Here is a 15004-nt window from a genome sequence, read left to right on the forward strand (position 1 = left end):
TTTGGTCTCAGGTCTCCAGCTGTCACCTGTCTCTGGGCAGGAACCCCTGTCCCGCTCCCTTCTGACTGGTAGGTTTTAAATCTGCACTGCTCCCTGTCTTATACTGCAATATCTCCAGCAAGCCAGTCTGCCTAAAGGCCAGCACTTTCTCTCCAAAGGCTATGACCAGTGTATTGCCAGCAGTTACAAATTACCACACAGCTCTTTCTAAGCAAGCCTATTTATTCTTAAGGTAAAAGCATTACAGACAAAACACAAAAATAAATAAAAAACAATGCACATGCTAAAAGCTTACCAAAGGTCACCTATCAGTCTTATGGGACCTTGGTAAGCCTAAGTCTTTCCAATCCTACAGCAAGGCTTGGGGCCCTTGGCCAGGAAGTCCCATTTGTTTGCTGGATCAGAGAGAAGACTGAAGTCAGCTTAAACACAGTGTTTTTATATCAAAAGCCCTTTCTTTGTCTGTTGGTTTCTGGAGAAACCAGTTTCTGCAAGCCTTCTCCAGAGGTGATACTTCTCTGGAGGTGTTTATAATCTAAGTGATTCACCATAATCACCCCCCATTTTTCTTGACTCTTAGCAAAGCTGTGACAATCCGCCCCCCCACCCCACCCCTCCAGAGCTGTATACAATCCCTGGCCCACAGTGATACATAAAAACACTCATGCACTTAATACAACACAATCCACAAAGATATTGCATGTGGTTGCAGTGTCTGTCACAAAACTCACAATTGCTTCTCTCAGGGCAGGACTACACTATAGCAGGGATGGAGATGAGATCGAGCCACTGGTGGTCGATTTAGCAGGTCTAGTAAAGACCCGCCAAATCGACTGCAGATTGCTCTCCAGTCAACCCCTGTACTCTACCTCCGACCAGAAGAGTAAGGTAAGTCGATGGGAGATTTTCTCCCATTGACCCCCCACGGTGTAGACCCCACGGTAACTTGACCTAAGGTACGTCCACTCCAGCTACATTATTCATGTAGCTCGAGTTGCGTAGCCTCACTTTCTGTCTCTAGCACACAAAGATGCATACTGCTACTACCAATCAACCCCCTCGCCTGTCCACTTGCAACTAGTCCCAGGGAAACCCCTGAGCCCACACTGCTTGATTACTTTGCTAAGTTGTCCATTGCCTTGGGAGGTGGCTTCTGATAGTTTGCAGCTATCCTATCTTCAAGGGATATTTAATTGTTCTTTTTATTTAGTTTGAAGGAAGGGTGCTTAGCATTTCCGTCAGAATTAATGAGATCTGTGATTGTTTATAGACCAAAGACCCATTTCATGACAGCCATTAACATGTTCCAGCATAACAGTACACTGCAGAAGTATCTAGGGAAAAGTAATTTCCTAGTGATTACTAAAATCAATTTGTTCCATGAATATTTTCAGAAAAATCAAAATATTTTTGTAAAACAATAAGGTGAAAAGAAAAGCATAGTAAACATAATGTAAAAGTTAATTGTGGAACTAACCCCATAGTTTCCAAAACACTCAACCACACAAAGATGTTCACAGGAAGCCTCATATGACTTTGGGTCCCAGTTTAAAGTCATTAGGATGTTCACAAGCGACCCCGGAAGATCTTAGGTTGGTTTCAATGGAACTTAGGAGCCTAAATACATTTGAGGACCTGCGTGCTTTTATCACTGAAAAATGCAGGTTGGAGGGGCAGAAATCCTGAAGTGAATGGTGTCAGTTAGCTATTGTGGAATCATCAGTGGAACTTAACCACAGCAGCAACCTGTATCTGAGAATTCACCGCAGGACTCACCCTAAATACCTGGCCCTCCCACTCCAGATGTGTGCTTGGAACAATGTGCCAAGTTTCAGTAGTTTGTGAATTGCTTTTGAATCCTTCATGACGACGGCTGCTCTACCATGCACTCCAACATGAGAGAATTCTGCATGTCTTAAAGAAAGCGACTGCTTTTTTCAGGAGTCAGAGAGGCAGGGGACTTGCCACACCCCAAATATGGGCACCTATCGACTTAATATGCAATTTCTTGTGATCTAGAAAGCACACCTTAAAATATAATTAATCCCCCCAAACACCTTCCTAATGTAACTGGTGCCAGTCCTGGACCTGAAAAGGATTCAGCATACCTGCAGAAAGGTATGGCATGCACTATATACATATTCACGCAGCAATGAAACTGCGTGACAGTGCTTTTCAACAGGTGGGCTTATGAGGCTGGCAGGGCAGGGTCACCAGGGTTCATGCTACCAGCATAAAGCACCGTGTGCAAAGCCACAAGCTGCCTCCATCCTAGTAACACATAACAGTCATAAATGGGCTGTGCTGGGTATTGCAAATTGGCAGTGGAGCCCTGCCATGTCGTGCCAGGAAGGTGGAAGCAGAAGCCCCCATGGGAGCTGGTGTGGAGAGAGCCCTGTCTCAGAACCAATGGCATGAGACAGCCCATTATTTATCCTCCCTCCATGGGCCCCAAACCCATGGCACGGGGGGGGGGGGGGGCTGCTTTCTCCCTTGCTGCCTCCCCGCCCCCTTGTTGGGCTCCAGGCCCTGCTGGGGGAGGGAAGGTGCAGCTGGCTAGGCAGCCATGTTGTTGGGCTCAGGGACGAGCAGACACAATCCTGCTGCCCCTGGTAACTTTCAGGGAAGTTTCTGTCACAGCCTCTGGGGGGATGTGGGCGGCGGGGAGGGGGGAAGGAGCCCGCAGCGGCTGCCCAACGCGGCGCACACGGCTTGGAGACCCCCTCCCGCTGCCCAGCGAGCCCCTGTCTGCCGACACCAGGCACCCCCCGTCAACCCAGCCAGGCAGGCCACCACTGCGCTACCTCCCGCACCGGGCTGGGGACGGGAGCCTTATTCAGCGAGCGCTTTAGGCCGGCTCCCCTGCGCAGACAGCGTAAAGCCAGCAGCTTCCCCTTGCGTGCGCTGCGAGTCTCTCTCGGGCTAAGGCTCCGGCCCCGCCTCCCTTGCTCTTGCCTGAGTCTCCCATTGGCCAGCTGGTGCGTCACTCTCAGGCTGGACCCATCTCGCGCTCCCCATTCATGCAGTTTGGTTGCGTGTTGGTGTATTTTACTGTTTGCAATAAAGAGGGGGGGATTTTTTTTTTGTTCAGTTTCTGCTGCAATTAACTCTTGGTCCCTTATAAAATTTTTTTGGCAATTTTGCAGAACGGTTGAAACAGTTTTTTGTTTTCTGATTGCATTTGTTTTTTAATAGATCTCTTATCTATTTTGCAATCAACTATTAAGGTGCAACTATGCCCAAAAGAAAGGTAAGTACAAAAAATAGGGGGGGGGAGAGAAATGGGGAATGAAGGAGAGAGATTAGAGGAGCGTTTACAAAAATATCTATAATTTATGCGTGTGTATGTAGAGTTTTTGCATATTAATTTTTTTGTGCATGTCCTAAAGTGGAGCTGGAACTAAAGGGCAATGATTAGAATGTGCGGTCGGGCTCATCTGTGGGAGCAGGGGAGCGTCTGAGTTCACTTTGGGCTGTTTTGTTTGCAAGGAGAAGGCTAAGCAGTGTCTCCATGCTGGATTACAAACAGCCATAGTGCTGCTGCTGCCCCTATGGAGAATACAGGCAGGCAGAGCTAGCCACGGAAGGCTGTGCTTCTCCAAGCGCCCCGAAAAGCGCATGGCTGGACAGCCAGAACCTTCCCATTAATCGCCGGGGGCATTTTAGTGTTGATTGGGCCATTGCCTGGGAGGATTTGAGTCTAAACGGTGCCTCTTTCTCCTGCGTTTGCCTTTGTTCTCCCTTTTTTTTTTCTCTCCCACTTCTTGTCATACCAGATGGTTGTGCAATGGTAATTTGGAGCCATTAGGCGGCGCAGAGTTTGAAACTGTCCTTGAAGGGAAGAGAGGCTGGGAAGGATTCACAACCAGAATTAGTAACTTTGACTCTGCTCAGCAGCTGGTCTTTCCTAGCTTGCTTTTCAGCAAGCCCAGAGCTGTTTGCAAAGGGGCAGCCGGGCCCCTAAAATTCCAACATCTAAAATAGTGCTGCCTAGCAGACGCTAGTGTAGCTGTGACCGTGTGTGCATTTTAAGGGTCAAACACTTGGTTATCTCAGCATCTCCCCTTCATTTATGTGTGTTGCATGTTTGCATTTTGAAGGCATTCTGCTATTAAGTGACGACACGGGCATTTCCTGTCTTCTGAGAAATACACTTGCTGGGGGCTCTTATTTCTCCGGGTGTACTGGAATTGGGTGTAGCCTGTGTTGCAATGTGTGACACGCCTCCCTTCCTCCCACTAATCCTGAGGGCATTAAAGCAGGTCCCCATCCATCCAGCTGCTGCTGTCTCTTCCCCCTACTGTAAGTGGGATGCCTCTGGGCATAGATAGTAGAGCATTGTCCTTGCATAGGGCTGACAACGACCTTGTTGTTGCAGGTAATTTGGCGGGAACTTTTTAAATGTGGGGACGCTTTGACGCAATGACGTTTAACAAAAGTGGGAGCCCGAGGCATTGTGGGAGTTGTAGTCTTTTATCTGGGAACTTTGAAGTGATCTTAGGCTCTTGCACTGATCTGACTTGAAAGCACAGCTGCACATTTTTAGCTGTTGGATGTGGGGGAGGAGTGGAACAGAAGTTACACAATTATTATTTTTTGCTTGATCACTTTGCAAACTTTATTTACTGCCGGGGATCGTATGACTAAAAAGTGCGCAAGGTAGAAGGGCAATGAGAAGAGCTGGTAATACGAGAAACTGCAAGGATATGAAATCAAGGAGAGCTGTTTTAACTGGTGAACTAAGACATGAAGATAAAATTGACTGTGATATATTTGAAATTACTTTTTTAGTAGGTCTCCCCATGCTGCATGTAGACTTATTGAGAGAAAATGGCATGTAGTATTTTCCAACCTCACACTGAAAATAGGTCCAGCATTAATTCCATTTTCACAGACTTCCTTATTCTGGTCACCTCTATGATAATTCTCAAATGCCTGTTTGCAAGCATTTGGCATAATTTCCCCTTCATGACTGTAAAGAATGCAAACCTTTTACATTTTGCTCTTTTAATTTTTTTATGCAGGCTGCAGCTGAAGGCGAGGTGAAGGAGGAGGTAGGTTTATAAAATATTAATAAAATGAACTTATTTCTCTCAGAACTTGTGTGGTGGTAAACCGTTTAAAACACTGGTCACCAACCAGTAGATCACAATTGGCTTGTCGATCCTGGAGCCTCTGACAGTCGATCGCGATCTCCGGCTGCGAAAGGTCCAGCGGCTCCCTGCCTGCCCTCGCTCTGCGCCACTCCCAGAGGTGACGAGCACGCTCCTGCGGCCCCGGGTGGGAAATGTGTCTCCGCACGCTGCTCCTGCCTGCAAGCACCACCCCTGCAGCTCCCATTGCCTGGGAACAGGGAACTGCGGCCAATGGGAGCTGCGAGGGAGTGCCTGCAGGCAGGAGCAGCGCTCAGACACGCACACACACACACACACCAGCAGGCCACAGGGGCGTGCTGGCCACTTCTGGGAGCGGCGTGGGTCCAGGGCAGGCAGGGAGCCCGCCTTAGCCCTGCTGCGCTGCTGACCAGGAGCTGCCCGGCAGGAGCCCAGCCCTGAGCCCCCTCCCAGAGCCAGCGCCCTGTACCCCCTCCTGCACCCTGAACTTCTCCTACACCCAAGCCCTGAGCCCCCTCCTGGAGCCAGCACCCCGTATCCTCTCCTGCACCCCAACACTCTGCCCCAGCCCAGAGCCCCCTCCTAGAGCTTGCACCCCTCATCCCCCCTGCACCCCAACACCCTGCCCCCCAGGCTTAGCCTGGAGCTTCCCCCAACACCCCGAACCCCTCAGCCCAGAGCCCTCACCCCAACCCCCTGCCTCAGCCCGGAGAAAGTGAGTGAGGGTCGGGGAAAGCGAGCAACGGAGGGAGGGGGGATGGAGTGAGCAGGGCAGGGCCTCGGAAGAGGTGGGGTAGATCCTGGGTTACACGTAAATTCAAAAAGTGAGCTTATGTGTAAAAAGATTGGAGACCACTGGTTTAAAAGAAATTACTAACTGAGGCCCCTCACTCCAATAGAGGTATCTGTTTGCACAGAACCTTGTCTGTGAGCAGTCACATGGGTCTGTGCTAGCAGATTTTGATGCAGGTTCTGGGTGTCAGGGATGAAATATCACGTGATAGGGAACGCTGGGTCCAGTCTGTTGGACTATAACTTGAGAGACATTTTGGAGAATTCACTGCCTGTCCCAGCTGTTAAGCTGTCTGAAACTGGAAGCTTCGGTGCACTAACATGCACAGATTTAGAGAAAGCTGTTCCTGGTACAGGAGAATTTGGAGTTCCACAGCCAAAGATAATCAGTTTCAGGTTAAATGTGGTCCTTAGACCACAGTCTTGCTTCTCTTAGGCACAGAGATCTAACTATGCATAGGAGCTTACAGTATTGGGTCCTTATTATTTACCTGGGTTTGGTGAAAAGGGGGGAAATGGTGAAAGAAATAGGCATTTCTATTTTGCTTTTTAGGAAAAAGGCAAACCCATTACATCCATAGCTCTGTAAATGATCTTGGTATTTGTTTTAATGCTTCATTAAATAATGGTTGCATCAAATTATTTTATGATGATGATGATATAATTCTGAGAATGTATGGCTCTTTCTTTAAATTTTAGTGACACCTCTTTCTTTTATGCAGCCAAAAAGAAGGTCAGCTAGATTATCAGCAGTGAGTATCTTTTTTTTTAAATTGAATTTGTGATGTACGTGATGATGACAATTCAGGAAGATTGGAGTAGGAAGAATCTCATGGTGATGAGAAGAGTATAGGTAGATATGTGTTCACACTTACATTTAAAAATAAAACTCATAGTCCATGCTTCCATGGCTTGTGTACCAACATATTACAGAACCTACTCACAGATTTTACATGTGAGATAAATCCACTATGCTAGTTTGACATAAAAACCATCATATTCAGGAATGGCTGGATCCTGCAATCCTTACTCACATGTGTAGTCCCATTGATTTCAGCAGCACAACTCTTGGGAACAAGAACTGCAGATTGGAGGCCTAAGATCTGCAAATTCTAAAGAGGGCATTACGTTTGAAGACAGGAAAGTTCAGGGCAAAGCCAAAGTACTATATAAGCCCAGTCCTGTAAGTGCTCTATGCCTGGCAGTCTTCTTCCACATGCAGAACACTCAAAGGATTGGGATCAATTTATGCTACCAAGGAAATTACAACAGGAAACAAAGAAAATGAATGCTGCCATATTGGTGAAAAGTTGCACCTCATTTTGGTAAAACAGAAGATACCTATGCATACCAGGAACCCTCTGCAAAGGATAGGGGTAAAAATCATCTCAGACAGCAAGAGACTTCAGAAAAGTTTAGTGTCCATTTCCACATCCTGTGGATCTTTACTTAAGATGCTGTCACATGTGTAGTAGTGCAGGACTCTCATCTCTCCCTACACAGTACATGTACTTATTAAATATTTTAGTCATAACCACTGCCACATACTTCATTTTCCTCATGTATCTGAGTGAAATGACACATACTAATTTATATATCTCAGTCTTGTAAATGATTATGGTTCATATTCTTTTCTGGTCCTTTACACTACACAGGGGAGCATATGGCCCTGCATCTATGCTTTTAATATGTTTTAAATTTGCATACGGAGTAAGTATGTTGAGGTTGTTAATAAGACCATTGTAGTGCTCTTCAGGTGGTATATTTCTTATTTTACAATATGCTTTTTGTACAGAAACCTGCTCCACCTAAACCGGAGCCAAAGCCCAAAAAGGCAGCACCTAAGGTAAATATTTAAGACCTCTTTAATACAGCGGTTTTCTTTTTCAAAATGTATTTATAGGAATGATGCGCATAACGAGTCAATTAGTTTTTTAATATTTTTAATGAGATTATGTATTTTGCCCAGTTAGAGGAATCTCTGTCAGTATCTTAGAAATTACAGATGGCAAAGAGCTAGTGAGTGTTCTTTTTCACACTACTTCCAGTGCAGGAACATTCCCTATGGTAAATTCTTGAGTGATTTGTCTGAAGAAATTTTAAACAAATTGTGATGATTCTTTCACTGCTTGCCATGGGAGACTATTCAAAGCATCAATCTCCTAACAATATGTGTGGAATAGAGACCACAGAGCCATAATTGTAGGCAGTGCCGGTAGCTATGCCTATAAGAAAGTGTTTTACACTGTACATAGTAAGACCCTGTTTTCAGTTGCGTATTAATTTGTCAGACTTTAACCACTGGGATTAAAATTTTCTATGCTTTATCTCCTCAGGCTAGATATATATTTTTTTAATGTTCAGAAAAAATACGTTTTCTGAGAATGAAGTTAGCAAAACTACCTATTTTTTCCTGATTTTTTTTTTAATATTAAATTTCCAACCATTTTTTTTAAAGCTCCTTGGTGCTTTAGAGCAGGAACTCAAAATTTGGCAGGGGATAGTTGTGGGATCAAAGAAGTGTCTTTTGTTGACCTGTTGAAAATTCACCCAGATGTGGCCAAATTATAGGCCTTTGAGCATCACCTTTTGCACATTCTCAGCAGAGCAAGTTAGAGGCTTCCTGTTAAAATATCTGAAAAATCCAACAGTCTGAGCATGCTCTGTGACTCACAGCTCTCTTTGTGGCTCTGAATGGATACCCAAGCAAAGCAGCAACTGCAAAATATCCTTTACCCTATACAAAGGAGTGTTAGGATAAAAGCCAGGAGATCATGAGTTCTGCTTCCACTTTCTGATGTTTATAATGTATTCTTAACAGCCCTTATTAAACAAGGCCTCATACACCTTAAGGGACAGGCAACTATTATTCTCCCTCCCCATTTTACACTTGAAGTAACTGAAAGGTTGCACGAAGTCACTTCAGGGACAGCTGGGAATAGAACATAGGTCTCGAATATGGCAGACCCAAGTCTCATCCACTTAGGTACTGTGCCTTTCAGAACAAAGGTTACAAATCTACATACTTAGTTCTACAGTTGAGCCAGTAGACCACAATCCAGAGCCAGTAACAGAACTTAAGAAGCTTAAGACTGAGCATTCTTCTCCTGTCTCACAAACAGACATGCGCAAGTCACTAGCAAAGTGTGTATTGGCTCCATATAGTGGCGAATCTACATAGAAGACGAGAACCTAGTGATACCATGAGTTTCCCTTTTAGCTGTTTTGTGGGTCAAAAGGTCCTGAGTTCAGACTCTGCTGCTGCTGACTCATGCAGAAATCACTGTGGTGCCTCGTGATGCACTTCGTTTTTTTCAATTTGCTTTTTAAAAAACTTAAGAAACTACATAAAAAACCTGTTAATAGAATGTTAGGTGCAAACTTAATCCTTCAACAGTTAGGAAATATCACAATTAAAGTTGACTGTCCATAGGTAGTGTGGCCCCCCCCAAGTACATAGCATCGTGTTGCAGTCTAATTAAATGATCACATAGTATTTGTTCGCCCAGAGTAGTGCCTCATTCATTGCACAGTGAATGAAGTAGTGGGTTGCAAGGAAAAGGAGAATGTTCTCTTGTGTGTAAGGCTCTGGACTTGGACCCAGAGGAGCTGGGTTCTACTCGTGGCTCTCTCAGAGACTCTGAGGAGATGCTGGGCGAGGCTATCAATATGTACACACAAGGAGATGAAATGTAGGTTTCAGAGGCTACTGTAATTCCGGCACTGTCCAATTTTAACTTTTCATCATTAACATTTTCATCCTTAACATTCTTTTAACAGCTTTTTGTTTATAATTATAAGAATAGCTTTCATCTTCTTAAATATATCCTTATTAAATAAAGCAGGGTTGAAAAAAATCACATGATGTATTAATCACCTGATGTTGCCATCTTTGGGCTTCCCATTCATTCAGGAAAAATTATTAAAATGACATTGGCCCTCCTCCCATGGAAAGAGCTGCAGGAGAAGGCCTAGAAACGAAAAATTCCATCAGGATTCCCTTGTGCAGGATCATTCTGTTCTGGGAACAGATATATCACACACCAATGTTGCAGAATGGCCAGTAGTTTTGTCCCCAGAAGCCAGGGATTGACGTTGATGTCTGGAATCTGTGGCAGGCCATGGCTTTTTGTGTAGAGATCCTGTGTCCCTGACAGAATGGCTCCATAAGAGTTGTGCTACCAAGAAATCCCGAGTCATTGGCTGCTCCTGGAACCTCTTTTAAGATGGTGCTTTCCCAGTAAAGAGAAGGCTGTGGAACAGTTAATAAGATTCCATTAGTTTCCCGTGGGAGAGAGGCAGGAATGGATTCCCTTCTTCAACCATCAACCCCCAATCCTATGGAAGGGACTCCACAAGGAAGGTGCTCTGAAGGTAGATCACCACTACCGTTTCTTTGTTTGGGAAGTGGTAGGAGGGAGAGAGACCCTGAAGAGGACCCTCCACACCCCTAGTTCTGGGCAAATGTTCTAGCCCATTAACCTTTATGAAGGTCTCTTGAGGCTTTATACAAATGGTCCCATTTAGTGAGTTTTGTCACGTTAGTATAAAATAATTGCCATACACTACTAGGCTAAAAGTGTTGAAGAAATAGGTATAGCTGTGTCAGTCCCAGTATATTGGAGAGACAAGGTGGGTGAGGTAATTGGTCCAATAAAAGACATTACCTCACTCACTTAGTCTCTGTAAGAAACAGGTACATTTTTATGAATTGTAATCCCTGAGACCACATCATCTTTTAAAGGATATTTTATGAGCAGTAATTTTCCAAGTATTCATGGTTCCTCTGTCTTTTGGAGTGGAAGAAGATGTTAGGGTTGGTATAATCAGAAGTTTTGGCACTCAGGTGCAAATCCCTGGAATTGAAGTAGGTGGGAGTTGTGAAGCGGTGGTTTGATCCAAAAGTATAGAAGGCTGTTACTTCAGAGTTATGGTGTCAGAGGGCTTTTTTCCTTCTTTTGATTTAATTGTGACTCCTGTGTAAAAAGTTGCAATTATTGCAATATGCATTAAAACTTTAATTTCAATTTTTTTTCTTTATATCTATAGTGATACAGTTGAATTTGCACAACTCATACATGATATATATTGCTTGGAACAACAAGGAATATTTTTGCAATATTCTTTGGTGACTTCAGCTTTCCTCTCTCTCACTCTTCTAATTTATATTTAGAGCATCTCTGAAGAATTCTAATGTTTCTATTGACTGTGCATGCTCTTAGATTAGTCTTTCTTTTAATGTCGTTTGGCAGGTAGCTCAACTGCCAAAATGCAAGCTCATCAACACTTTTAGCTAACTTAATAAAATGTATGTTTAAAATGGGAATTTCTTTAACCCCAGACATAACTACCTTTGACTTTGTTCCTCTAGATTATTCATTCCCAGTAGTATATCAAGGACAGGATAGAGAATAAAGGATTTCTTGATAGAAATTTTCATCTGGTGCACCTCACCTTTGTTAATTGTATTTCCAATAAGTAGTAGTTAGTTATACAAACTTTAGACTTGAAAATATTGATGCTTTAATGCAATCTCCAGTTTTGTGTGCATCTATCATGCATTTTTGTTCATGTGATTACTTCTAACAGAAAGAGAAGGCAGCAAATGATAAAAAGGAGGACAAAAAAGCAGCAGCAAAGGGGAAGAAGGGAGCCAAAGGCAAAGATGAAACTAAGCAAGATGATGCTAAAGAAGAAAACCACTCTGAAAATGGAGATACCAAAACTAATGAGGTACCTTAACTGCAGTGAATGTATTGAAAAGCATAGTCACAAACAGCTTTGTTTTTATTGCAGCTGCAGAGACAAAGGATTCCTCTTACCTTTCAGTTAATTGATATCTATTGGGTAAGGGCTGGCAGGGATAACAGCAATAGGGGCCTCTTTCTGGAAGCAATGAGAGAACTTTTCCTTCAAACACACATCTGCTCTGTAGCCTCATGCTTTCCTTTCTCCCATTGGGTCAGGGAAGAACCAGAAGACCTAGGTAGCTGCAGCTCCCCTGATGTGTTCCCTCACCCACCCTGGGCTGGGCTTTGTGCAGGGTATATGCATACTCTGTGCAGCCTCTGAATCCTGTCATGCTGGTTCCACTCTGTAGAGCCTATTGCACGTGCAGAGGTGGGGTCAGATTTGTTTCTATACAGAAATTTACTCTGGGCTGGGAGTGGAGGAGAAGAAGGGATGTGGAAAAGATATCATGTGTGGGTGATTCTTTTCTCTCTCTCTTCCCCTTCTCTCCCAGCATGCTGCTTTTAGTATCCAAGCTTTCAGTTAAAAAAGGTCTCTCTTCAAGTCTTGAACATCCTTGTATTGTTTAATACCTTTAAAGAAAATGACTTCTTGACTCAACAGCCTGTATGATAAAAAGTGAATATTGGAGCAGTATGTGCAGAAGTGTCTTTCAAAGGCTGTGAGTATTTTTTTAAGGGGCAGGTGGAATCTGTTTTTAGCTAAGTTTGTTCTGTAGTAAGAACATTTTTAAAAACCAGTAGAAAGAACTATATTTGTAAAAGTTGGACAGTAGGGAAGCAGATAACTGCAGTTTTACATATACATTTCAGATTTCCTTTCTGATCTATAGAAATGAGGTTTTGTATCCTGCCACCAGCATATGGTTGATGTGAATCTCAAAAATATTCCAAATTTTCACCTGTTTGGATTTACATTAATATTGCAGTGTTAGCTGCAGCATCAGTCCTGTTATAAAATTTGTAACATTTGTCAACCAAGGTTCCAGTCTGTTTATATTTCCCTTAGTAATTTTGTATCCCTTTCTAGTTAGGTAAGTTTTTTGCAAACTAACCTGTTCAGCAGGTGGGTGAGAGTGGGGCTTTGCTGGAGTGAAAACGTAACATTTCTGTTCTTCCCAAACACTTTTAGGCACCAGCTGCTGAAGCATCCGATGATAAGGAAGCCAAGTCCGAGTAATGTTAACCTTGCCCTATATCTCCATCATCTGGTATCCATACCTCCATGCTGTATTGTTAACAGAGAGGAATATTTTTATCAACTATTTTATAAATGCAGGTTTTTTTAGCATGAATTTAATTATGGAACATCTTCATCTCGGTTACTTGGGAATTAAATCCCTAACAAAACAAAACAAAAAATCATTGTTTTTAAATTTTGTGATTGTAATAGTTTGTATGGTACATGGAAAGAATAAGTGGTGGTAGCTTTCGACTTCTGTCAGTGTGTCCCTTTTTGTGTAAGTCATGCTTACAGACTTCAGATTTTAATTTTACCCTTGTATGTGTTATATGGTTTCTTAAAGTGGGGAGGTCTCAAAACAAATAACTGCGTTAAACATTCCAGTGGTTCTGTGGGTTGCTTTTATAAAGAAGGTGAGATATTTTCATGAAAATCCTAGGAGCTGGAAATCTGTTTCCCAAATGTAACTTTATTTTGTCACTTTTGGAGAAAAAAATAAAGTGTAATCATGTTTTTAAATGAAATACAAACATTTCTTTTAAAAGGGCAGGTTGGTTGTATGTACCCACTGTTAGGAATTTTGCTGGATTTATCTTAATAAAAAAGACTCCTCGAAAGTTGATTGTGGTTTGTTGCTTGTGCTGTAAACTTGTATTGCTGGAAAAGTAATAATTCCCCTAAAGGTGATCGGTAGCACAATGTTTTATCTTGAAAACATGTAGGTGATGAGCTTGAATTCACAATATGATCAATGCTTGGGCCTCTAAGCCATTTTCTCCAGCTATGTAGACAAACACCACTTTATGGGCCATATCCACAGTTGGTAGAGCTAGCATGGCTACATTGGTTTTTATGGCGTTTTGGTATAAATCAGCATATCTGGTTCTAGATCTTCAAGTGAAGATTTATGTCTTATTTCACAAATGGTAATGCCTGTGAGGTACTTCTATCGTTTAAGCAAAGATGATGTACTTGGCATCTTTAAAATATATGGCATAACCATTTTAGAAGTTAGGATGATGAATCTTCCCAAATTTAAAGAGCAGAACCTATTTAACTTAGACCTGTCTATCCCTCTGGTATGTTTTCTAAGTCCTTCTTGCTGTAAGACCATTGCACAAGCTTCTGCATCGAGGCTTAAAGGGTTTAAATCAAACCCTCAATAGTAAGAAAGGACTTTCTGTAGTGCTAGGGGAATGTTCTATAGCACTAGATAAAATTATGAACTTTCACAATTCTTGTTTATAATTTACTTATTTAAAAATGTGTTGTGTACTCATGAAATTCATTTATAAGCTCCTCTACTCTCCTCTAGTAGGAGGCTACAGGTGGAAAAAAAGTGTTTTCCATTAATGCAACACTCTTCCTGATTAGTGTCAGCCTCATTAAATTGGAAAACAGTAACTAGGCTCAGGGCCAGGGTTTGTATGGAGTAATACGTTTTCTACCTAATTTTATGCATGTGACTGTATATCAAGGATGTTTTAAATTTTCCTCCGTAAGTCTCCTTTTATTCAAAAGGCTCAGTTCACACTATTGGCCAGATATATCTGGTAAGAAGCAAAATGACTGGCAGTGCAGAATTAAAAACTTTTATTGTATAAGACAATCTAGCAACCGGAAGCATGAAATACTACGTGCTTGTAGTGGTGGTTTTTCTTTTAAATACAAGAAATCACTTGACATGATACATTTTAGTATAAGCCTTTGAAAAGGCTAGGTTTGGTACAGGAAGGTACAGCAGAGAAAGACACAGATAAAGCACACAGCTTATGAGAACAGAATATGTTCTGCACTTCTAGATTTATTTTTATAAGGGGTGGGGAGGACAAAATGAGGGTTGTGAATTTGGGCCTTAGTGTGCAAAGTCAGAACTGCATACAAACAGATGGGTGTGTTCAGTAAATAACTAAGTTTCAGCACTCCAATCAGAATCTTTACATGACTAGTCTGTTTCACTACATTGCATATAAATTGTAGAATTTGTTAGTATTTCCCTCCTTCCTCCGCCTCATTCTTTGTACGTCATGGTCTCCATTTACATTACCCCTATACCCAAGTATCAACAGTTAGAAGTGATACGCAGGGGGAATGAGGCTTGTGCTATTCCTTGCTTATTTTAAAAGAAGGTTTGAACAATTTTTTTAAAAAAGGTGTTTTGTCTT

The 15004-nt window shown here is 42.6% G+C and overlaps 1 protein-coding gene and 1 long non-coding RNA gene across 2 annotated transcripts; one reads left to right on the plus strand and one right to left on the minus strand.

Annotated features, from left to right (window-relative positions):
• Window positions 1–2981: 2981 nt before the first annotated feature.
• HMGN5 (high mobility group nucleosome binding domain 5) lies at window positions 2982–13456 on the plus strand. Its single transcript, XM_073360933.1, has 6 exons — window positions 2982–3250; window positions 5025–5054; window positions 6629–6658; window positions 7702–7752; window positions 11496–11639; window positions 12789–13456. The coding sequence occupies exons 1-6, from the start codon at window positions 3236–3238 to the stop codon at window positions 12834–12836; spliced, it is 318 nt and encodes a 105-aa protein (XP_073217034.1). The 5' UTR covers window positions 2982–3235; the 3' UTR covers window positions 12837–13456.
• LOC140917657 (uncharacterized) lies at window positions 7833–13688 on the minus strand. The gene is made up of 2 exons (XR_012160944.2): window positions 12712–13688; window positions 7833–10882 (listed from the first exon to the last, which is right to left on the minus strand). It is a non-coding gene; the product is annotated as an uncharacterized LOC140917657 (long non-coding RNA).
• Window positions 13689–15004: the final 1316 nt, after the last annotated feature.

This window comes from Lepidochelys kempii, chromosome 9 (assembly GCF_965140285.1).
Source record: "Lepidochelys kempii isolate rLepKem1 chromosome 9, rLepKem1.hap1, whole genome shotgun sequence".
Lineage (NCBI taxonomy): Eukaryota > Metazoa > Chordata > Testudines > Cheloniidae > Lepidochelys > Lepidochelys kempii.